We start from the raw sequence: 26,121 nt of genomic DNA on the forward strand, positions 1-26,121 counted from the left end.
GGCAGGAAGAGGAGCCACCAGAAGAAGGCGATGCGTCGGCACCCCACACGCCGCCGGCACCGTTCTCCGAGTCCGGGCGGAGGAACTCAAAATGGCCGGGCCGGAGAACAAAGGGGAGACGAGCCAGATGTACGGTTAACCCCGTCCATGGAAGTCAGCTCCCCAACACCAGGCCGCAGGACCGCCGGACCAGGCCCGGGAGGCCGCAATCGGTCTATTAGCACATCGGCCCCTCCGACCGACTCCACACCACCACCAAGGGCCGGCCACCGCGCCCCGTCCAGCCCGGGCGCCGCCAAGGAGTGCCAGGCCCGGCCGCTCCGGAGGCCCCGAAGCAGACAGGGGCGTAACTCAGGATCCGTGACACCCAGGAATCACCGGAGCAAACGGTAAGTGCCTGTGAGTTATCGTCGTTCCACTGCACATCGTGGAATACTTCCCGGGGCAGGATAAAGTACAGGATATTTGTTGCAGACAGGAGAGTGAACGGAGCCGAGCTAAAACGCGGCCATCTCGGACGCGAGCTTGGCTCCTCCCCCAGCCCTTTACTCCTTAAAATCAGGGTTAGTTAACTTTGCTCCACCTCATCGCTTGTTCTCCCTCCTCTTGGAAGCTGCCAGCTATTCAGAAGGGCGTAGGGTTGAAGGGTTATACTTTTGGCCTAACAACTTTCTGAGGTCATCTCACATTTAACTTCTCCTTGTGTGTCTCTCACTTCTCCACACATAAATTCAGTAAGTTATTTAGCATAGACACACAGTGACCAAGAGGTCAAGTCCAGGTTCCACGTGCCAAAAAACTGGGAATAGAAACACTAAGCCAAAATTCTGCCTGCAGGGGAGAAAACTTGGAGAAGTACATCCATTGGTTTGCACCACACTAACATTTCCACAAGGCACAAAATGTATATACATTCTCTTACATTTGTACATTGATGACAAATACACATTACCATGACAATACCATAGACATTATTCATATCCCAAAGATTGGCAACACCTTCGTCTATAAAGAAACTACAGGAAAGGTTAGCAGAGAAGAGCTTCACTAACTAATTCTGCTCTACTATTAACAGTTTGTTTACCTGTTGTTCTCTTGCAGGATTGGGTTCGCTGTCGCCCGCCGCCTGGCACAACAGGGGGCCCACGTGGTCCTGAGCAGCCGGAAGCAGGAGAACGTGGACAAAGCAATCAAACAGCTCAAGTCAGAGAACCTGTCCGTGTCAGGGACTGTCTGCAGTGTCACAAACAAAGAGCACAGGAAGAACCTTGTGGACTTGGTGAGTTGAAACTACACAAACTTAATAGAACCCAAGGGAGACCATGAATAGTTCCTTCTTTTACAGAGAAGACAAATTCAGAGTTCTTGGCCAGTTCCTCTGCATACATGATTTCTTTAGGCTCGAGTGCAGAATACCATTAAAATATAGTTTTTAGTTTCTCTCTATTTTATAAATTTGAAAAGGAAATCAACAGATTTTAAAGGCAAGGTGCCAACACAGGTAAATAAAATATATATGTGTCTCATAATCTGTCCTTAAAAGGTGATAATTTAGTTGCATGTTGTGTAAGATCAACTTAATTCAAAAAATCTTTAGCAGAAAAGGAACATTAACAGGTTCTTGGCAGTACCACTTGAACTGAGGACAGAAAGTGGAAGGATGGATAATTTATAATTGTTACACCTGATGCTGTGTGTGGTGTATTCCCCCAAACTGTCTGCCTTCACCTCTCCTGTATTTTCCTGAGTTCTTTTTTGTTGGCATTAGAGCTCTATGAACCTTACCACTGCTACCTAGTACTAAAGTGCCTGAGCCCTCGCCTTTAAATCTCCTGAAATTGGCCTAGGCCTACTTGTCAGATTTAATTTATCTATAAGTCCCCAGTATACGTTAATGCATGTGCCAAGGACATGTAAATTTAATGCTACTAGTGGGTCTCATTGTGCCACCCAATAAAGTAGCACTTTAGAACATGTCTCAGGCCTGCCTGACTGCCTGTAGGGCAGTTTTGAACTGCCATTTTGACATTGCAAAATAAGCCTTTTTCCGGGTCTAAATCTTCCTTCTTAATACATATAAGTCACCGTTAAAGTCGGTGCTAAAGTCTCATAGGGCATGTGCAGTATATTCAGTAAGTAGGGCATGTGGGTTTGAGTTTTGCAAGTTCTGGTAGTGAAAAACGCCTGAAGTCATTATTACTCCTGAAAGGTCTATATCTCCCATTGACAAACACTGGTTTAAATTATTACATTTATTAAGTGCCAACCCTTGAAATTATAGTTTTATTGACGGAGTATTGAAGCCACAAATCCCCCTTAGGTACTTGGGTTCCTGTAGCAACAGTAAAAATCAGAGTGCTGCTCTGAGGATTTTCATTATTCTATCAGAGATTGAAATAAGATTGGGAGAAGGAAATGCAAAGAATGGCAGAGGAGTACAGCACTGTAGAAGATGAACTAGAGAGAGGGTAATGTAAACAAGAGGTAAATAGGGGAATTAGAGAGAGGGTAAATGCCTCAAGCACTAGAGGCAGACAGGTAGAAACTAGATGAAAAAGAAAGAAGTGCAAGAGAGAGAGTGAGAGAGAGCATAATGAGAAGAGATATAGAAAAAAGGGTCAGGCAAAGAGGGTGGAAGGGAACAGAAAAGGGTAGAGAGAAGGGTAAAGGATAGAAATATAAATGTGGTTTGGAGGAAAAAAAGGACGTTGACAGACATATGTTAAAGAGAGAAAGATGTAGAGACAGTTGTAAACTCCCAGGGCAGACATAGTATCTCTGTAAACCTTTAGGGCGAATGCAGGATCATTGTCTGAATAAGAATAATGAACTGATCCTTTAGCTTTAATACCCTTCAAGTCGTTTATGACCACTCAAGCATATCAGCATTTGTTTGTGGCCCCAACCCAAATAAATCTGAGGCATGAATCAACAGAAACTAATATAAAACAACATTAGTCTACATCTGTGATTGGCCCTGACTTTATCATGGAAAGATCACCTGCAAAAGGGGGATGACAATAGCGTGGGGAGTCTGTACTGGTGTTTCAAAAATAATTGTGTCATTTACCAACAAAATCATACATCACTGCCCATATTTATATTTCCTCTAATTTCTTTTATTGAGGATGGCTATCTTAGCTAACAGTTTCGCTTCTTTAACTTTGAGACTGCAGATTGTAAGCCAGCATTTGTACATGCATTAACCCCATGAGCTGCCCTGATTCAATCTAACCTAGCTTTCTCATTTAAGAATTTACTCCTGGTATGAAAACCATAAAAGTGTTATCTGAAATGAGGATGTAGGGGTAGTCCACAGACTCCTCTCATTTTATTGTTGGTTAAATCACTGCTAAAATATCTGTGCTGATCTTGGCTTGGAATTAAGTCACAGCAGATTCCTTAGAAAGCTATCATCTGCTTTTGCAGCAAAGTTTTGCCACTGAGATCCTTTAAATCACATTTTTTTCACTTTTTTGGTTCAATGGAAGCTTGCCTCTGAAAGACATCCCCCTTCCCCAGAATATTTTATTGTTTTATTGACTTCACTTCTGAATCTATGAATCACTTTAGGTTCCAATGTATTCAATGTACATTTTAATCTATGTCAGTAAAGGCTGCATCTTACACTTTCTAGTGTGGGTACTGAAAAGGTTTTCCTTTTCAAAGTTAAAGGAACAGGCACTGTTTGAGCAGAGGAATCACCTAAAACTTTAGTGTGTGTGTTAGCACTCCAAAGTGCAGGGCTGTAGCTACACCTTTTACTTCCCGGGGGGGGGGTCCTAGTGTGTGCCGCCCAATGAGGGCTGGTGCAGGTAAGGGGGGGGGGGGTGACAGAAAAAGAAAACTTACCTTGCGCTTGCCGCCGCCCCCCAAAAAAGTGAGGCCCTGGGCAGACAGCCCCCCTCCCCCCAAACAGCATCACTGCCAAAAGGCTAATTTAAAAATATACAATACAGGTAAACTGTGTATCCGGTCCCAGCAGTGAGCTGTGGAGTTGTGACAAGCACCAGCTGTAGCTGTGGAGTTGTGACAAGCACCAGCTGTGTAGAGCCGTATCCATGAAACATGCTCTGTGTAACTGGTAACATTTTGAGAGTTCAATATAATTGATGAAGATTATCATTTTTAAATGTGCAACAAACATTCTTGCTTTCTTTCTGTAAGGTGAGGTAGTTATATTAAACAGCTTGTGGGAGTGAAGAGTACTTTCAGCTGTGAATACATCCACTTAGAAATGGACTTTATGTGATCTTCATTATAAACATTTTGCATTTAACTTACATTCCTGAGAAAGAAACCCTACTGCTTGGTTTGTTTTGTCTAACATGCCTGTTTTCAGTTCATGTGAGATAATCGTGTGCATTTTTGTGCACATTTTTTCCGAAAGCGTGAGAGCAATCAACTCATTTTGAAATTCTAACTCACTTCACATTATATCACAATCAAGCTCAAAGGAATAAGGAATCATATTTTCTTAACATATTACAATTTTGTGAGGGGCCCATTTCTGCAGGAAATGTGGTGTCAGTCAGCCCATACTGGCAAGATCATTTGCAGCCAAAATACATTATTTTAAAATGTGCAACTTTGCATTTTTAATAGGTAAGTTTGCAGCTGTGTGTGGTTATGAATGTGACTATCCTGTCCACCCTTGTCAGGTGTTTAGAAAAATCACTTTATTATTTATGTTATTTGTTATGTAACATAGCGTTTTGGGATGGACATTCATGTGAGATACTCCTCCATTTTTTAGTGCAAGCAAAACGGGACACCTTCCTGCACATAAACAATATTTTTTGTCAATTTTGTCACAATGCAGCACACATAGAAACAGCAAAAATGAGGAGAAATAAAGCATTTGCCCTTATTTCGGCGTGTTAAAACATGGTCTTAATTTTGGCACTGGCACCTATTTAAGTCACCCTTGTAAATAGGAGTCAGCGTCAAAATCAATGAGTTTTATGGCGGAACGCCCACCGCAACACCTATTGCCCACCCCTTTCACGCTAAGTATAGCATGAAAGGGGGCCTTATTTTCAAGGTGGTGTTAAGACACATTAAGTGGCTTAACACCGCCTTGTAAATAAGATGTCCCTATTGCCGCAGGAACATCCCTTGAAAGTGAGGTAATTATGAGTTCTGTGTCATGATTGTAGCGTGCACATGTTACTTAGATCTGGGAGGAATTAGTCCTCTAAAGGTTTTTTTGTAGACAATACTTAGTTAATAAATCAGGGAACCCCTTCTAACATTCAGGGATGAATGGGCTATTTCATCACCAAATCATATCTGGTGTTCTTGATTTCTCAGAGGGAGTTCACAGTCCCAGTAGAGTACATAATTGACCACAACTGGTGCAGGTCTGTATGTGTAAGTTCCCGGTGTTGGGGTCTTTAGAATTAAAACTCTATCCATCAGTAAAGTATTTTAAAATCAAAAAGTTATGCAGCTTGTGCATTTACCTCTCTCTTCATGTTAGGAACACAGAGTGAGGTGTGTGTGTCCTAAAATAACTTCTATTACAATCAAAGCTACTTGCACCATTCTTAGCAAGCAGACTAAAAAATCATCAAATTCAAAAATTCAGAAACCAAAATGATGAATAACTGTTTATATATCAAGTGCTTGATAAACCTACAGTAAATAAGGGTTCCCCATTTACTGTAAGAGGTAACCTATACTAGACCAGACATCCATTTTTAAGAGCAATAATTGTCCTTCTTGAGGATTTAACCACAAATACTAAAAAGTCCAGACAATCCGAGCCAACGTTAAAGCACCATGTTATGATTCTTAGGTCTATACCCTATGACTATAGGTTTGGAACCCAAGGCCCATAACACAAGCATTGAGTTCAATGTGCTATGTATGAGAAATGTAGTTCAGGGTTATTGCAGAACTGCAACATGGCCCTTTTCACCTCTGGCAAACCAAGTGAGGCAGTGGTGGTCAAAACAACTGTTCGCAAAATGAGTTACACTATCAAGGACTACTAGATATGTAATATGTATTTAGAGAATGGGGTATTTTATCACCAAATCATATCTGGTGTTCTTGATGTCTCAGAGGGAGTTCATGGTCCCAGTAGAGTACATCATTAACCAAAACCAGTGCAGGTCTGTATGTGTAAGTTCCCGGTGTTGGGGTCTTTAGAATTAAAACTCTATCCATCAGTAAAGTATTTTAAAATCTAAAAGTTATGCAGCTTGTGCATTTACCTCTCTCTTCATGTTAGGAACACGGAGTGAGGCGTGTGTGTCCTGAAATAACTTCTATTACAATCAAAGCTACTTGCACCATTCTTAACAAGCAGACTAAAAAATCATCAAATTCAAAAATTCAGAAACCAAAATGGTAAATAACTGTTTATATATCAAGTGCTTGATAAACCTACAGTAAATGGGGTTCCCCATTTACTGTAAGAGGTAACCTATACTAGACCAGACATCCATTTGTAAGAGCAATAATTGTCCTTCTTGAGGATTTAACCACACATACTAAAACGTCCAGACAATTCGAGCCAACGTTAAAGCACCATGTTATGATTCTTAGGTCTATACCCTATGACTACAGGTTTGGAACCCAAGGCCCATAACACAAGCATTGAGTTCAATGTGCTATGTATGAGAAATGTAGTTCAGGTTTATTGCAGAACTGCAACATGCCCCTTTTCACCTCTGGCAAACCAAGTGAGGCTGTGGTGGTCAAAACAACTGTTCGCAAAATGAGTTACACTATCAAGGACTACTAGATATGAAATATGTATTTAGAGAAATGTACTAGATACTTAAATCTAGTGCTCATGGTAACATCACAGAGAGCATCTATCATTGAAGGCAGCGGTGAATGCAACTAAGCATTCACTTGACAGTGAAAACAGAAGGGAAGAACTGTAATAAGTTTATCAGTCAGTCAGTCAAATAATCTTTATTTCGGTCGTAGACCATAAAAGATACATACTTACAATCAATATCATTGCTAATATTTACACTGGTTAAGAAAAAGAACACAGACCGATTAACATAAAGTATATAAAAATATAAAAATTTAGGAAATGCACAGCATTAAGAATACACAGGTATACAGTTCATGTATAGTTTCTGGAAGGTAAAAAATTATTTTATAAAAAGGATCTTCTCCTAGGCCACATAGCATCAATGAAGCGTGAAACTGAGAATACAACAGGAGTAGAAGTGTTACTCTTGAGTATTCTAAGCGCCTCTTTGTGGTGTCTAAACCCCGAATTTTTGAAAAGTTGGATAAGCCAACGTTGCCGTATGGATTTATACTTTAGCACAACTCATATCCCTCAACATCCTCACTTTGCTATCTTTAAAGCACTATCCTTGTTCTATCCAATCAATAATGAATAAACCTAATTCTCAATTTTCAAAGGTGGTGCCCTCACACATGTGACACAAGATTTGTTATGTGTCTGGAATAGCTTGCATGCCATCTCGGACACAAGAGAACAAGATTGTGTTTGTTTTAGGACAAACATTGCCCAGCAGTAGTCAGTGGAAGCTCCATGCTTCGCTAAGCCTTGGAGGAATCTCACTTAAGGTCTCTTTGGTGTAAACTGATGGTGATCCCATCATGCTCTCCATCCTGGAAGAAGTGTCTCTCTACATACATGGTCAATCTCAGTGTTTATAAAATGACCACTACCTTATTAACTGAATCTGGGAGACAAACAGGACAGTGATGCAATGGAAATTCCAGCCAGAACCAGTATTCCCTGCAGGTGTTGCCTTGTGCACATATCACTGCTATATCTCGCATATGTACCAGAAGACCCTATAACACTGATCTCTTATGCTACGGATAAACTAACAGGAAATGTTGTTGTTCTTTTTTAATGTGTCGTATCATGAAAACGAATTTAAATCTGACTACTGCAAATAACTACAATCAGGCCAATGGTATGTACTTTTTAAAGATGGAGTATAACGCAGGAATCTATCAGTGAAATAGAGGAAGGGTTATGGGGTAGAGATATCTGTAAAGAAAATGGTAGCGAGAGATAGCTAAGGTAACATGGGATTAGTTGAAATAGAGAAGAAAGAGAGATATGTTAATGTGGGAGAGAAAAGTTGATGATAGAGAAAAAGAAATAAGGATAGAGAAGAATGGGTAGAAGTAGAGAAACAGAAGAAGCCAAACAGGAGTAAGCAATTTAGTGAAGAAAAGGGAAGAAAGAAAGAAAGTAAGAAAAAAGAAAGAAAGAAAGAAAGAAAGAAAGAAAGAAAGAAAGAAAGAAGGAAATAAAGAAAGAAAGAAAGAATGAAAGAAAGGCAGAAAGATGGTAGAAATGTGCGGTAGTAAAGTAATGGTGAGGGGAACTTGAGAGGTTAGTTAGTGTGAGAGAGTGGTGTTGTAGAGAGAGGTGAGGTACTAAGGAAGATGTGAAATAGAAGGAGAATATGGTAAAGAAGTGTGTGGGAGTGGAGAGGTATATAAAGGGATTAGAGAGAGGAAATGCAGAGAAACCTGGACAGAGATATAGTGAGGTAATGTAAAAATAGAGTCAGGTTTGTGTGAGTAGTGAAGTAAATGGAGGAGAGATGCAGAGAGATGTGATAGTAAAAGAGCAGTGAGACAGCAAGTTGAAGTAGTGAAGGAGCTTGAGTTATTGATACAGAAGAAGGTATAGAGAGTGATAGAGAGTGATGAATATGCAAGGTCATTAGGGTTAAAAGTGGGTTTAGGGTTATTGGGTATATAGATTGAGAAAGAGGTTAGGTAGACAAAGGTGAGGTTTGGCTGAGATAGAGAGAAAGGGAAAAGCAGAAGGCGTAATGCGAAGTAAGAAGAGAGAAATTTAATTCTCACCTACTGCCTGAAAGTGAGATGATTAAGGCTGGGTAGGTCAAACATGCACACAATTTATGCTAAGCACATTCAGCTGCAAAATGATTAAAAAAAAAGCCATTTTCCATGTGCACCGGTTATTATGACTTACAGGAATCTTGTTTTTAGCCCTTATTTAATCAGGGGGTACTTGAAAGGGTCTGGTATTGGCAATTGTTCACTTTCCCCATGCCTTAAAACATCTATGCTGCTGTGTTCCTTCCCAGCCGAGGTTCTCTCCCTCCTTCCACTAACTCCCTATCACTCACCTTTCTTGTTTTTGGAGGTTGAGGTGTGCACACATCCTCCCTCCATAACCACCCTTTGCTTTTCCCTTGCCTCGTGGTTGTTTAGGAATTCACATGTGAGAAGGCAGGTAATGTTTTGCTGACTACTGCACCCTTCCAGCTAAAGAGGAAAAATACCCTCTCTAAATACCAGTACCCTATATCCTATCTGGAAGTGAACATATATCAGAAACAACAATCAAAAAGCCATGAAGTCATAATTTTTCAAATGCAACCTTGATAACAAGTGACATATTCAAAATTCGATGCTTGAATTTCTGGGCATCTTGGACCTCATGAAAAGCTCCATTCCATAATACTTCTGCCCTATTAATCAGTGCAGCCAAAATTCTTCCTTCTTGAAATCTGTCTTTCAGATATCATCTCTTTGTAACTCTAAGAAGTGTTAAAGACTAGATGAAGTGATGGTAATAGGTCTCCATACCGGGATGGGGTTTTCTCTTTGATCAGATCAAAAGTGAACAAAAAATTGTGTGTTGATAATAACCTTTCTTAGAGGGCAGGAATGTACTCATCAGGCACCATCAATGATCAGACCCTTCAGAAATAGAACTTTGTCTTTCCCAACAACCCATTCATGCAGCAGTTCTGCAATTCATTTAATGATGACGTTGTCTGTCTTATCACTGGTACTCTTGTGGTTTCTGCAGCATTTTCAATTCCTTCTTTAGGCACATAGGATGGCTTTCATAGCCTTTCAAACAGAATCTGTTCTCTCTTTGTTTGTCTAATTTACCATATGTGTCACAGCTAGGAAGAGATGAAGGGCGATGATAGTGTTACAATAAACAAATGATGGATGGAACGCTGACAAGGCAAACATTCTCCCGAGTCAAATGATCTGGGTTAAATCCATCATTATTTTGCCCACTATGCCACTCCAGCCATATGCAAATCAGTCTTGACCCCGTGCCCCATGGGAACAGTTCAGACTGAACCGCCAGGCCAGATCCTTCCTTGACCGGAATCAAGCATCCTAGGACTGGTTTCAGGGTATGTCACCCTTCTTCAGCCAGGCTAGCTTGGATCCAGTGGCTCAGTGAGCAAGGGTCCCATGTCTGGGCATACCCATCCCACTTAGGGCGAAAAGTATTACAGCAAACAAATGATGGACGGAATGCTGACAATGGAAACATTCTCCTCCAGTCAAAAGATCTGGGTTAAATTCATTGTTCTTTTTCTCACTACGCCACCCCAGTTTGGACCCAGCCTTATGCAAATCAGTCTTGGCCCTGTGTCCCATGGGAACAGTCCAGACCGAACTGCCAAGCCAGGTCCTCCCTGGACCGGAAACAAGCATCTTTTGACCGATTTCAGGGTATGTCACCCTTCTTCAGCTATGCTAGCTTGGATCCAGTGGCACAGTGAGCAAGGGACCCACGTCTGATAGTGTACAGGTAAGGAGCAATATCAGCTATGTCAAGGGGAGCAGGGTTTGTAGCTTGAGCACATTTCAGAAGTCGATTGTGGGCTATTTGCAAAATACAAGACAGGATGGAATATGTTATTCTCATTTGTCTCATTTATACTATCATATTCTCACATGTCTAATTTATACTATTATCCTTTGGCGAATTGAACAAAACTTTTTGGGGGAAAGCTGCCAAACTCACCTGCCCTCCACTGTGCTTGCTGGTCTTCTTGCTCCCCATTCATCGCGGCCGCCGAGCGGAGGAAGGGGAAGGGGACTACCATTCCCAGGATCCTTAGCGGCGGAAGCACACGACATTTCCGCGCCTGGAGTCGCATTTAACTGCAGTCAGCCCCGGCAGAGCGGGCGAATTGAACAAAACTTTTTTGGGGAAGCTGCCAAACTCACCTGCCCTCCACTGTGCTTGCTGGTCTTCTTGCTCCCCCCTCCCGCCGCCGCAGTTCCATTCATCGCGGCCGCCGAGCGGAGGAAGGGGAAGGGGACTGCCACTCCCAGGATCCTTAGCGGCGGAAGCACACGACATTTCCACGCCTGGAGGCGCACTGAACTGCAGTCAGCCCCGGCAGAGCGGGCAAATTGAACAAAACTTTTTGCGGGAAAGCTGCCAAACTCACCTACCCTCCACTGTGCTTGCTGGTCTTCTTGCTCCCCCCTCCCGCCGCCGCTGTTCCATTCATCGCGGCCGCCGAGCGGAGGAAGGGGAAGGGGACTACCACTCCCAGGATCCTTAGCGGCGGAAGCACATGACATTTCCGCGCCTGGAGGCGCACTTAACTTAACTGCAGTCAGCCCCCGCGCCGGACGAAGCCCGGACTAAGGGCGGACAGTCTGTGACAGTCCGGGACAGGACAGACTGGGCTGGGCCAGGGACCTTGACCCTTTTGTGGAGGACCTTTGAGTCTCTAAACAGTGAGACTTAAATTTAAATACCTATTAAGCATCTGTATAAGGCACTGTGTTCTATCTTGGGTACCGAGGTAACGCTAATTCTTGACTGCACTATCTTTGTCATTTTTCTGGCCATGTCTAATCAAAAGGGCTCCTTAGTGCTAAATACCTTGGACAATTATCTGGTGAAGGTAGTGAGCAAAATCAACAGTGAGCGACGGCAGTCATTAGGGCTAAGCTGTTCCCCTATATCTCCTACATCCCTCACCCTGCCCAATGCGCAACCCTCACCTGATTTAATGGCACCGGAAGTTAGCAGCGTTATTGTGAATCCTGATTTATCTGTTAGTGATTCCCCTGAGTTAAATGCTGCGCCTACTATTGATTTAGATTTATCGATGGATATTAGGGAACATAATCAACCGACTCCTAAGCCTAGACCAGTCAGAGCATGCAGGAAAGTGCAGTCTAAACGTAGGGGATCGCGATGAGCCAGAAGAAGATTAGCTTCCCCACCCAAAACCCACGATACTGATGAGGCTATTCTAGGGAAGGGGGTTATCGAGAATCTGGAGGATGACCAAATTAAAAAACTAGTGAGCATTCTCGACTTTAAGATCAAGGGTATTGTAAAACCCCTTGTGGCTAAAGTCGACCAGCTCACTGCAGAGGTCAATAGACTGGGTACCCTCCTCAACAAGACTCTGGAAGAACTAGATGGCTTATCAGCACCGGTGGTAAAGGGGTGTGAAAATTAAGAGGCTCACCCTGGAGGAGGGGAGAGAGAAAGTGGGAATGTAGTTCAGCAACCCCCGCCCACCCAGGAACCAGCAGGTGAGGAGGGTCAAACTGTAGTTACAAAGGTCCCCCCAATAATACATAAAGAAGCACGTAAAGAGCGTGACTCGTTTCAATTTGTAGTTGAAGCTTCTCCTTTAGTTTTGGTCCTGGCAAATGCTCCTTCTTTAACATCTGGGCAGGTAGAGACAACAACTTCTTTAATTGATAAAGCACTCCACTGGCTGACGAAAAACATGAAGATATCACCATGGGGAAAACAGCAGTTGGCAGGGGAAATTATTATGGCTAGGAGGGTAGCATGGCTTGGGGATTACCCAAAAAAAGTCAAGGGTGACTGTATAGCCTTGAACTTTTCTAGTCCTGATGTACTTCCAAATATATTGGCAAACTTGTTCCCCCCGCAACGTAGGGACTCTGATATGATCCCATTAACCCTTTATTTCTTCTACAGTAGAAGATGGAGTGTAGTGAACCATAGTAGATTACGGTCGAAACGTGCCGCTGTGATGCGAACAGAGGGGAGGGATGTCCAAACCAGAGATGGTGGTATCAGTTTGGAAAATCGGTTTGGGGCCCTGTCCGATCTGAACGAATGTGATTGACTCTTGAGGAGCGTAAGATCTAGAACTATGGTGACTAGCGAGATTGGCAGTAAACACTGTCCCAAGGGTAGGAGTGAGCCACAAATTAACTTGGACCCTATACTACATACAAGCTTAAAGGAAAGATCACACTCCATTGGGAAGTGCATGGAGAGCAGGAACCTTGGCCAACTAACCAGCTCGGACCTACTTAGAGAACAACTGCCTTGCACCTACGGTCACTGGACATCAACTAGTGATCGGGGTCGCAAGTATAGCTTCTGAAAACCCGAGGGATCCATCAAGTACTCTGTCAAGGGTTGCTTTTCTTTCTTGGAATCTGGCCGGTATTGACAACAAAATTTCTTCCCCTGAACGGTGTAGTTTTGTTGACCAGCACAACGTCATCCTTTTTCAGGAAACCTGGTCTATGGCTCCTGTTTATCGTGTGGGGTACCTTAACTTCCATGTGTTAGCAACAAAAAAATCCCAAGGTCGGCCAGCTGGGGGCCTGATCATCTGGGTCCGACAAGCCCTATGTTGTAAGGTACACCAAACTAGTCCCCCGTCGAATAATATCCTAGCAGTTAATATTACATGGGAAAACGGTCAAAAGGTGGCCATATTTAACATTTATGCGAGGGGAACAGGAGGGAGGCAAACATCTGAGGTAATCTCAGCTCTTGACCAGCAGCTCGAGGTACTTCCAACACAGGTGTCTATCATAGTGGGTGGAGACTTCAACACCACTTTTGAACCTCTAGGCCAAGAGGATCAGTTTTTCGCTGTAGAGGAGGACTGTAAATGGGGTGTCCACCAGCTCGAACTACCTGTTGTAAAAAGATGGTCAGCTGTAGCAATACAGCTAAAGGCCCTATGTTTAGTTAGAGGGCTTAGAGCAGCAAATGGCCGTACCTTGTCTGATCGCATGGGGAAAAATACCTTTGATAATGGAAGGTATTCTAGTCACATAGATTACTTCCTGGTGGATATAAGGGGGTGGCACAGTCTGATAGACATGTCTGTTAAAACTAGGATGGAAAGCGACCTCAATCCACTCTGCATGGAGTACCAAGCATAGACGGGTACCAAAGAAATGAATTTGGGGTGTGGGAAGGTCACCTTGGATATAGTCGCTTCCAATAATATGCGCCATATCAAATGGGGTAGCTTCTTAGAGAAGCCTGAGAAACTGGAGGCCCTTAAAAATATGGTTATTGAAGAAGTGGCTAATCTAAATACTCACACTGACAAGCTAGACTTTCCCCAAATAATGTCTGAGGTACATAACCACTTATTTGCAAAACTTCAACTATTTTTTAGTAAAACCATAAAATGAGATAAGGGAAATATTAAACCTCCGAAGGTGAAGTGGTATAGCAATGCATGCAAAGTGGCCTGCCAAAACCTGTGCACAGAAATAAGGAGCAAGAACCCCATAGAAGTAAAGAAGGCAAGGGAGATTTATAGGCTCGCCCAGAAGGCAGCTAAGAAACAGTGGGATGAGGATCAACGGCGTGACTTGAAACAGGCCTGTGGAGCAAGGGATTCAAAACAATTCTGAGCCATTGTGAAATGGAACAGAGGTGGCGTAGCTGAGGCCCCCCAAAATAATGTTGCGAAACAAGAGTGGGTAGATTTCTTTAGACCACAATACGCACAAACCTCTACTGAAGTGGACTGCCCACTTCCCCTAACTATTTTTTACCAGAATCAGTTTTTTACAGCTAAGGACGTTAGCATAGCGCTAGATTGCGTGACTGGGGGTAGAGCCCCAGGTATAGATGGTATTCCTGCTGACGTGTTTTTAAGCAATAGATCATCTTGGTGTAGGTATTTTGAGTGTCTAGCTAACTCGGTGGCTAGGGGTGCGCCAATCCCACCTTCATGGAAAGGCGCCGAAATAATACCGGTTTTTAAAAAGGGTGACAAATCCCTACCCAGTAACTATAGACCCATCAGTCTTATAGACTCAGCCCAAAAACGTATGGGTCGTTTAGTACAAAATAAACTGCAACAATGGATAGATGAACACTTTGTCCCCATATCAAGCCGGTTTTCGGCCATGCACTAGCTCAATTGACCAGGTTTTTTATTTTATTGCACTCTACTGGAGGAATGTGGCCTTGACCAAGGGGACCCTTTATGCGGTCTTCGTTGACCTAAAATCGGCTTTCGATTTAGTCCCCCGTTCCAAACTTTGGAGGGTTCTCGCTGAGTCAGGGATATCTCCGGAACTATTGACCCTTCTCGTCCGCCTGCATGAGAACAACTACGCCAGAATCAGATGGGGGAAGCAGGGTGAGGTGACCGACTCATTTCCTGTCGAGCGTGGTGTTCGGCAGGGGTGTGTATTGGCGCCCACGCTGTTTTCATTATACATCAACGGTATTGTGGACTATCTTAACCGTTCCCCCACCGGCGCCCCGATTTTGGCTGGGCAACGCGTACCTGTCCTCATGTTCGCGGACGATACGTTGATAATCTCCAGGACCCTGAGTGGGCTCCAGAAGGCTGTAAACGCGTTCGGAGAATTTTGCCAACTCCGTGGACTTGAGATAAACACCTCAAAAACCAAGTTCATGTGCCTGAGTCAGCAGAAAACCATCAAAGGTACAATAAGTTTCAATGGAACTCCACTAGAACAGGTAGAGGCATTTACGTACCTGGGAATATCTCCCCAGAGCAATATGGGCTGGAAAAGCCATATTGACATGGCTGTTCTAAAATTCCATCAGCTAGCGGGTGCCTTAGTCACGAAACACAAAGCTTCCTTTACAAAGCCAATGACACCTGCCCTAGAGATTTATAATATGAAGGTCATAAGTGCCTCTTTGTATGGTTATTAACTTTGGGGGTTTAACAATCTAACCCAACTGACAACGGCAGGGAATAAATTCCTACGTTGTCTAGTGGGGGTACCCCAAAGTACTCCTACCATTCCGCTTTTATACGATCTCGGCAGGAAAAAAGTTGAGGATATAGCACGGTTACGGCCCCTATTGTACTGGAGGCGTATCTGGACAACCCCAGAACTAGCACATTACGCCCTTGCACTAAAGGATATTATTAGGGCTGACCGTTTTCATCATATCCGATGGCTTAAAGAGATAAGGGGCTTACTAACAAAGTTGGAGCTTGATCATCTATGGGTAGATGTAGACGTCCCAAGCTTCCCGTCAAAACCAACTTTGAAAAAAATGTATTGGGAAATGATTTGGATGTCCACCCATAGTACCTGTACAAACACTAATTTAACAGGACGGTTCCTTGATTTTAAATCTCGCCCACACTGTGAAGCCTACTGGGATATTATAGAGAGTCTGCTTGACCGAAAGCTGTTTTTCCAGCTTAGAGCTGGAATTTTACCTGTAAAAGCCTTCAGTTGTAAGTGGTCGGCAAATTGGGATGACAAATGCTATATTTGTAAAAATCTGATTGAGAATGTATCCCATATACTGTTTATATGTCCCCTCTATATATGCCCTCGTAGCAGATGGCTAAAACCAATATGTATTAATATGGGCACCCGGAGATATATTGAGGCCTTACGGATATTGGAGACTGATTGTTCACCTTGCCTAGCGATTGCAGTTGCCAAATTCTTAAGGTGGGCCTGGATCATTCGCACCCGCACTTTAAAATATCTTGATTCTAGCTAATGACTTTTTCTAAAGACTCTCAATAAGATGATTTATCATATTTTTGTATACATTAGTTTTTTAAAGAAAAAATTATCTTTTAGAACATCTGTTTTTAACACCTTGGCTGCTAGAGATATTCTCCTCCTGTGCTGCATTCCCTGATTTCCCATTGTTCATGACAAGGTCAGCTCGTCATGAGCACAGCTCCAGTGTGCATGAGCATGGAAGGAGTTAACCTGTAAATGACAGCTTCAAGATTTAATAACTTTTTAACATTGTATTTTTTATTTTGGTTAGTATTTATAACGTTTATGTCTATTAATTGTAAGAGGAAGTATAATTTTGCTTTTATGACATGCTGTCGAATAAAGCTTTTGAAATTGAAATTGACTATTATCCTTTGGATTGTCATCTGGATTATGAATTGAGTGCTACAAAATTTTGGTATTTAAATGTGCATTCTGCGCTCATGTGAGTCTGATACAACGGTGGCCATAGTGTCTCCTTTAACTATGACTCTACTAGTAATATCTGCCCCTCCTTCATGGAATATAACTCTCTGGTCTCAAAGGGTGTTTGTTCAGCTGCAGTCTAATGATTTTGAGGATTACCATTTGATTCTTTTGTGCATCTAGTTTCTAGTGCTTAGTTTGTTATGCTGTCTGCCTTCGGAGATATGGAATTTGAAGCAGTAGGATCTGAATCTAGCTGACTCAGTCTCTGTATTCATTGAGATCATTTGTTGAAACTAAGGGCCTGATTTATAATTCGGTGGTCAGCCCAGCCTCTGCCAGGGGGACAGTGAAAATTATTTTGTTGCCCCAACAGGGTTTCTGCCCACTAAATTAAGACGGGACATGCCAATGAATTATAACTTTTTTCGATGGCTCCATCAGGCATGATGGAGCTGTGCTTCAAAATAACATTTGTTCTTTATATAAATAAAAATGTTAATTAAATAAATCCAAAAGCGTGATTTTCTTTTCGAAAATCATAGTAAACAATGTCCAGCTTGCCATAGGAGTTTCCTCCCATGGCAAGGGGGCAGTGTGCACTTTTCAATGCCATTTACCACCTGGTTTTTCCTATAAGCCTGCCCATCTAAATTAGGCAGATGGACATATAACTAAACCTTCAACGGCCCTTCTCTGTTGGAGGAATTTGACCGGGGTGGAGAGGGATTAGTCTCTGCTGTTGTTAAAATATGGTCTGTCCATATTTGACTTGGACGGGCAGACCATATTCTTGGTGTGGAAGGACCTGCATTGCATTGTGATGGAGTTCCCTCTCCACTACAATATAAATCAGGCTCAAAGGCAAGTCTTTCCCTAGCATGTTTCCCTAGCATCTTTCCCCTTCATAGTGATTTCTTATCCTGTACGTATTTTTGCCAAGTTCACTGGGTTCTTGCATAGTTTTCTGTTTAGATCCTCTGCCACACTCTGATGCATCAATTTTACTGGATTTACTCTTTCCTCTTGGCATTCCTTCTCGTGCGGGCTTTCTAAAATGGACCATTATGCTAAGTTTCTTTTTACTGCTTTTGTTCCTTGTACTTCTTTTTTCTATGGTTTTCCTATTATCTTATCTTTTTCTATGCTTTCGTATTCCCTCTTTTACCTCTATATCTGGTTCTTCCTCTTTTCTCTTGTCTTTCCACATGTATTTATCTTTTACTGTTTTCTCACTAATGGCTCTTCTCTCCTTTTAATTCCTTTGCTTTTCTCCCCACTTTTCTAGCTATTCCCATTCGAAAGATACAGAATTAGTATTATATTTAATATTGAATTCCAGTGTTTTCCTATTGGACAGCCTGCCTTACTAAAGTGAAAAATAGCTTTGATGTGCAAGTCACTGTAAGGATTTTGTTACCATTAATATTTTAAATGTCCTACTTTCACATACCATGCACCCTGTCTTCTGGAAAATAAGGCCTACTTAGGCTGAACGAGTATTGCAGTCCACTGATAGCTTTAATACCTTAGCCCTGTGTCCGTTTTGTACCACATACTAGGGACTTACAGGATTATTATTTTTTAAACCAATCAGATATATACCACTTTTACCATATTGAAAGGAGGGGCATACGAAGCTTATCGCTGATTAGCAGGGGTAACATACACAGAGCTCTACAGACCTGCAAAAAATTGGCTCAGCAAAAAGGCAAAAAAATCTGAAGTGACTCTGCAGAAAGGACACATTTTGAACAGTTATCAAAAAAAAATTCTTTAATTGTACATAGATGAAAGTGGCACAACACCACGACATAAATAACACACATCATTTACAAATACTAAGAACATTTGCTAAAACAATTCTTGACATTCCTTTCTTTAAATATTTTTTCTTTGGCTAAAATATTATCCATGAAAGAAACATTATTACCAAAAACACCACACCTCTTAATTACAATAAAAAACTCACTTATAATTAATACAATTTATAGAAACTTAAGCAGCCAACATCAACTCTAGCATTGAATTGTACCATAAAACTTCTAACTACCAGGAATCGGCGTCACTTGAGATGAAGTCCTGGAATGTGAATGGCCTGCTGCGCTGCATTAATCAAACTGCTGTTCTTCACTGTGCTAAGAGGCTTCGGCTGGCGGTCTCTATGTTCAAGGAAACCCATTTACTTGGGGCACATTATCCTTTCCTCCGCCATCAAGGATATAATAGGGTGTATCCTTCTGGCTTCTCCTGGGGCTCACATGGGGTGATTATCCTCTTGTTTAAGGGATTCCCGCTTGCAGCGACCAATATCCATACTGATCTCTGGGCTGATACATTGGGGTGAAGTGCATGCTGGAAGGCAGACACTGTACCTTCATTCCTGTGCACGTCCAACAGCTGCTTCTCCCTCATACACTAGATGTACTAGCTTCCCTGTTCCTGGCATTGCCTCAGAGCACCATGGTAGTGGGTGGAGACTTTAATATGGCCCCTGAGCTGGGGAGTGACCCTTGGGGCATGGTCATTTCTAGCATTTTTTAACACTTGCTGCTTGGATGGATTTTCTGGGGCTTTGTGACGTGAGGAGGACCTATCACTCCTATGACCATATTTACACTCATACTTCATCGGCCTACCGCACCTGGCACCATATTGATTTTCTTTTAAGGCCCACGTGGACATCTTTCAGTTAACCGATAGAGTGATTCTCCTGTAGGGCATCTCCTATAATGCCCCATTAATGGTTCATCTGGGCTCCTCGTTATTGGGTCTCGTCCTATTTGGAGCCTTAATGCATGGTATTTGATGGACCAGTAGTGCTTGCCACACATGGTGGCTGCGCTGCAGACGTATTTCAAGGAAAGTCAGGGCACAGTCCAGTCACCCTGAACCCATTGGTTGTCTGGCAAACCCACAATCCGTGGCAATGCTAGGCGGTTAAGCTCTACTCAGGAGAAATGTAAGCTTGCCCAGATTAAAGCCCTGGAGGCTCAGTCAACCTCCAGAGCCAGTTGGCCAGTACTCTAGACCTTGAGTAGCCCTGGAGACAATGAGAAAAGCTTTCTCTCTCTTGAGGAGGCCTGACAGTGTTGGAGGGCCTCGATTTTTAGTGTATTCAAATTTGGGGATACGTCTGGGAAATTGCTTTACTGAATGGCAGCCAGGGAGGTCACCTGCAGAGTGATGCCATGTATTTTGCATGTTAAGGTTTGTATCTAGACAGGCACCTCTGATTTGTGTGGGTGTTTGCAGAATACTAGGGGGCCCTTAATGAACATCTGCTGTGACCTCCCCGGATGGGGCACATCCACTATTAGCTGATATTCCACTGCCCTCCATACACCACTCCCTGGTCCAGGAATTGGATCAGGTCATTAAGGCTGAGGAGATTGGGGAGGCACTGTCTGATATGGCCTTGGGCAAAACGCCTGGATTGGCTTCTAGTCGAGTAATACCAGCTGTACAGTGAGCTTTTGATTTCTCATCTTCTGCCCCTGTATAGGGCGACAATTGAGGCTGGCACTTTTCCCCCGGACTTTGATGTGGCCACGATTGTGGTGATACCCAAACCGATTCAATACTTGGATGCGTGTGCGGCATACCGACTGATTTCTCTCATTAACATTGATATTAAACTCTTCCCTGAAGTGCTGATTAACTGGCTATAATGCACCATGCCATACCTGGTCCATCATGTTCAATGTGGCTTTAAGGTGGGGCGTAGCACCTGTCATTGTATCCAAAGGGTCAAGGTGGGTCTTTCTCAGACCCAGTGGCTGCAGCTCCCACCAGCCCTACTCATGATTGACTTTGAGAAAGCTTTTGACTCGGTTGATTGGTCCTTCTTGGAAGTGGTTTTGGATAGTGCCAGTTTAGGGCCTCACTTTCGTAGACACACCAATCTTCTCTATTCCCACCCGTTTGCACAAGTTCAGGTGAACTGGATACTTTACTGATCCTCATGGGTACCCAGTCAGGCTGCCTGCTTTTCTCTGTCCTGTTTGCCTTCACAACTGAGCCCCTCGCCTGTGTTATCCATTGTGATGCACGTATGGGGAAGGGCCTTGGACTCTGGACCTGAGCAGCCTATGGTATTAATGCTGATTATGTGCTCCTTTTTCTTGGGATTGTGTCTGTGGTGTTTGAAGATGCTGGTGCATTATGAGGAGGCCTCGGGGCTCTGTGTCAATAGTACTAGGTCTCTTCTGGTGTCTGTTACAGGTGGTGATTCTGAGGACCACTTACGTAACATCATCCTTCCTATCCATCGCCTTCGCTTTCGGTACCTGGCGTACATGTTTCTACACTTCTGGAGCTGGCGTGGACTCTTAACCTGTTCCCCATCCTTGCTTCTATGAAGCAAAACTTGCAGAAGTGCCAGCATCTCTAGCTGCACGTGATGGGCTAAGTGACTCTCTTTAAAATCACATTGCGACCTTGATTCCTTTACATAATTCAAAATTTCTGGCTCCCCTTCACATGTTTCAGAACTTCTGGCTCCCTCTCCCAAAGACTTGATTTGGAACTTTAGAGTCCATGGTTCATGATTTCCTGAGGGTTGGCGGGTGTTCCCAGATTACCCATGTTAACTGTCGATTGTTGCCTTTTGATGGCGGCTTAGGAGCTGCTGAACTATACTGCTCTTATTTAGCTTTGCCAGATATGGTCCTGAATGACTGGCTCACTGGGGGGTGGGATGACCCGGCGTATTGGGCAGAGTAGTCTCTGCTGGGCCTAGATAGGGTCCACTTGGGCATACTTTATGGGGCACCACATTCCCTCTCTCTCTCTGAGATTACTAGGGGTAGGCAGAACTCGCAGAGTTTTACTCTGCAGAATTCCATGGAGTTCCATAAAAGCATCGCGAGATTCTGGAGAGTTCCGCCCTCTCCAAATCATTTGCAAGATGCAGTCCCTTAAGTGCAGCATGAGCGTGTTTACATTTGGTCTGCCCTTTTAGAAACTAATTTATAGTGAGCTGTCTGCAAGGAATGTCTTTTTTCAAGTAGAAGCAACTGGCTGCAAGCGACAGTCTACTTTTTGTATATCAGAAATGCCTGTGTAACCCTTAAACATCCACTCTATATATCGTCACTGTTACCCATTTAGTCTTGTAACTGTCCAACATTTGTTTCAGTAACTTCAACCATAACTTAGATGCAAACATAAAAAAAGCTTTGATTGAATGCCTGAATTTCATGTTCTTAATAGTCTGGGATGTTTCTAATTACATGCCTGATCCATTGGAATTTCAAGATATGTAAATGTCTTTGATACATTTGCTTTCAAATCTAAACAGTCCATAAAGATAACAGAAGCATCCAAAAGTTGTTGTAGCACATTAGCCAATGTAGGCTATGAGCACGGCATAAGCCGCGTACTTTAAAGCGGGTGCGAGCGTGTGCCTATCTGTGGGCCACCACAGCTTATTGACACCAAACACTTTTCTAAATCATTTATGTAGAGTGTGAACAAAAATATTTCCAAATCACCCCTATCATACACCTCTCTTGATCTTAAAGGCATCAGAGCATTCCTATTTCAGCACAAATCTAACACTAGTTTTAACGTCAAAATAGGTTTCTCTCAAGAAACTTACAATTGATTCGCACTAAGTTTCGAATTACTTATGCAATCAAATGCACAGTTTAAACCCATGAATACTGAATGAAGGCAACATTTTTTTGCTACATATACTAAATGGTAGTTCAGGAACTATTCAATAGTGAACATACCTAAAAAAAAGACGTTTGTCTCTAAGTATTCCATTATTACTCTTTCTATTTTCTTAACTGTAGAGTCTAAGAGAGATAGTGGGCAATAACACGTTGCATCACCCCTGTCGCACTTTTAAAAATAAGTACTATTATCAAATTTAACCTCGTCAATGGCAAGCCACACTTTAAAGCACTATTTACGACTTCCTTCAAAACAGTGGTGCACAATTCAACATCTAGCTTGTAAAGATTCATTGGCTCCAATCTGGGATATGAGACTTGTAATTAGGACTCCCTTTGATAGCCGAAATTATCTCAACGACCCCAAAATAAAAAAGATCAAAGTAGTTATGCAATGACTTGTCCCGTGACAAAATACATGGTTCTTCAGACTGGGGTAGGGAAAAAATATTGCTAAAACATATCACCCATCTCTCTGTATAAATCTTTGTAGCCATAAACAAGCGGAATAGTCCAACGCAGCCTCTACTAGGCTATGATGGGTTCAGATAGGCCTCGTCTTGTCCTTGACTTTCCTAAGCCCAGACGGATAACACGCTCTATCAGCGGAGTTTACATAGTTTTGCATACTCTGTGCTCCATTGTGAACGCAGAGTTTAGGCAAAACTACGACTCCGTGGCGGAGTGTAGTTAGCCGGCCCATCCACCCTCCCAAAGTAATTATAAAGTAAAAAAAAAAGGCAGTAACCTGCCTGGCTGCCTCCTCCTTGCCATGGCCGCTCTCCTTCCTCGTCTTCGCTGTCCTTCTTCTCGGATAACCCCTACGTTGTACCTCTTACGAGTGGGCATGTGCACGTGCAAGACGTACAACATGCATTAAATCTGTGCTAAAAATTCTTCCGTTTGAGCATGTTCTAGATCAGGGGTTTCCAATGTAGGTCACAATTTTAACCAATTTAACCACTAACAATGTAAATTAATTCAATTTAGAGTTCAGTTAGGCAAATGTATGGTGTGGGTATTCTGAAAAATTGTGATGGTCCTGTGTTCCTGGCTCTACGCTGTGCACCCCTGTTCTTTGCAGTTATAAAACATTTTCTATAGTATAGGCCTAAATATGCAAGCCCATAACATATAATGAATTGGGGACTGCTTCATATTCCTCTAATTTGCTGCATTTGGTTTTGATAAGGCTTTAGAAAAGCATGGAAGAATTGACTATCTATTCTCAAATGCTGCTGTGGGGGTCAACCCAAAGAACGTCTTTGACACCACGGAAGAAGAATGGACTGAGGTAAGACTACATAGTACTAAAATGATCTGTTTGTAAGTCTCACTTTGGTTTAATTTGCTATCTGCCATTAAGACAACTATCTAGTCTATGAAGCAGTTGTTAGTTCGTTCTGTGCTACAGCACCTGTGTGCATCTGGGTACAATTAACTATGTGTGTGATAATGACATCAATGACCATTATCCTAAATCAAATGTATCTCTTACAGTTGAATAAATTAGAAAATTCGCTAATATTGGGTTTAATGACAAAGTGATGGGTTGGAATGGGATGACCAATTTTGTGTTTAATGATAAAGCTGGTGTAACCAGCATCAAAACCATTACCGACTATCGTAATCTATCTCAAACTTCAAAGGAATTTCTTGTCGGGCACTGGAGACCTTAGATTGACCACCCTCTTCTTGCAGGAGCCTATTCCTCCCGAATGGTTTTAATGTTCTAAGGAGCATTTTATATGCCAGCTGGGGAGTACCACAGTGTGGTCCACCCAACAAGGCAGTATGAGAGTGAATTATATTACTGGGAGGCTCAGTCAAATATACTTCATACACAAATGTGTGTCCAAATACAGTTAAGGTAAAACTGACCTCAGAATCTGATTACAAGCTTTAAAAGGTACATAATGAACCAAGATTGCACAGGAGGCTGCAGATGGCACAAGAGGCTGCGCTCACACAATTTCTCAGGATCATTACAGTGAGTGAGTTTCAATTTGGGAGGCTCACATCATAGCAGAGGATCAAACAATCAAAACGAATGGGGGGTTTCCACAGGTATATAAAATCATCAAATAAATAAATAAGTTACCAGGTTCCTTCAGAGCACCACCAGGTAATCAGCAGAGAATCTCACTTTTTACCCTCTCACCAGCTCAAGTATAGAACCAATCATGGACATAAAGACCAGCAGATTGCCTCAGGTACCATTAGGGGCAATAAGTCCTGCATAGTACCCCACATGGCACAACAGAACTCCAGAAAAATGATAGCCATGTGCTTACTTTTCACCCTCTACCAACTCGAACAAAGAATACTCAGGAACAGAAAAGCCACTGGATCGCCTCAGACGCTACCTTGGAATAGAGGCAAAGGAGAATACTTTACTTCTCTGAGCAACTATAGAATATACTTATGTTGTCGCACTGTACCCCTATCAATCTTGCACCTCAATAGCATGTCATGGGTGGGTGGATCCTGAAGGGAAACAGCCTTTACAACGCAGTCATTACATCGCACTACCTTTACATAGCAGTCATTGGGAAACATCCTTTACAATGCAACTTTTATCACGCAGTACCTCTACGACGCAACCAATACAACGCATGTCATTACAACGCATTACGCTGGGGGGCGCTGTAGGGTAGGGAATAGATTTAATTTAATATCCAACACCTTCCCTACTATCCACGGGGACTGGAGTTGGAATAGTAAATTAAACTATTCACTATCCAGCACCCCAAAGCGCTATGCGTTGTAACAGCATGCGTTGTAAAAACTGCATCGTAACAGCATGCGTGGTAAAAGCATGCGTTGTAGTGTCATACATCTGCAGTCATTACATCGCAACAACCTTTACATAGCATGTCATTACACCGCAGCCATTATATTGCATGTCACTACAACGCATGTCATTACAACGCATGTCACTACAACGCAGGCATTACATCTGAAGTCATTACAATGCATACCATTACAATGCATAGTACCCTTACACTATCCAACACTTACCCTACTCTTTCACTCACAGGAGTTAGAATAGTAATTTTTACCCCTACACTATCCAATACTTACCCTAGTGTTGCACTCACTCGAGTTAGAATAGTAATTATTACCCCTATACTATCCAACACTTACCTTAAATGCGATGGAATGGTCTACATTGTAATGGTATGCGTTGTAAAGGTATAATGCGATGTAATGGAATGTGTTGTAAAGGTAGTTTCTGAAAATGCGATGTAATGGCATGCAATGTAAAAGAATGCATTGTAAAGGATGTTGCGATGTAAAAACTGTGTTGTAAAGGAATGCATTGTAAATGTATGCGTTGTAACGTCATACATTAGACCGGGAAGGGTGTTAAATATCCATTGCAGGAGGCAATGTATCGCAAGATAAGGTACAAACCAGCCTATCAAAAATCACAGTCAAATAAGAAAGGCCTGACTAAATAAATGGTTTTTTTGGGTGG

General features: G+C 42.6%; 1 protein-coding gene across 2 annotated transcripts in view; it reads left to right on the forward strand.

Annotated features, from left to right (window-relative positions):
- The window catches only part of LOC144790905 (dehydrogenase/reductase SDR family member 4-like), a 118,010-nt gene that overhangs the window by 18,590 nt on the left and 73,299 nt on the right, over nt 1-26,121 (forward strand). For both annotated transcript variants that reach the window (XM_078665546.1, XM_078665547.1), the window contains exons 3-4: nt 1,102-1,279; nt 23,833-23,934. In XM_078665546.1, coding sequence (XP_078521672.1) covers nt 1,102-1,279; nt 23,833-23,934 — 280 coding nt within the window. The remainder of the gene's footprint in view (nt 1-1,101; nt 1,280-23,832; nt 23,935-26,121) is intronic.

This window comes from Lissotriton helveticus, chromosome 11, assembly GCF_964261635.1.
Source record: "Lissotriton helveticus chromosome 11, aLisHel1.1, whole genome shotgun sequence".
NCBI classification, from domain to species: Eukaryota; Metazoa; Chordata; class Amphibia; order Caudata; family Salamandridae; genus Lissotriton; species Lissotriton helveticus.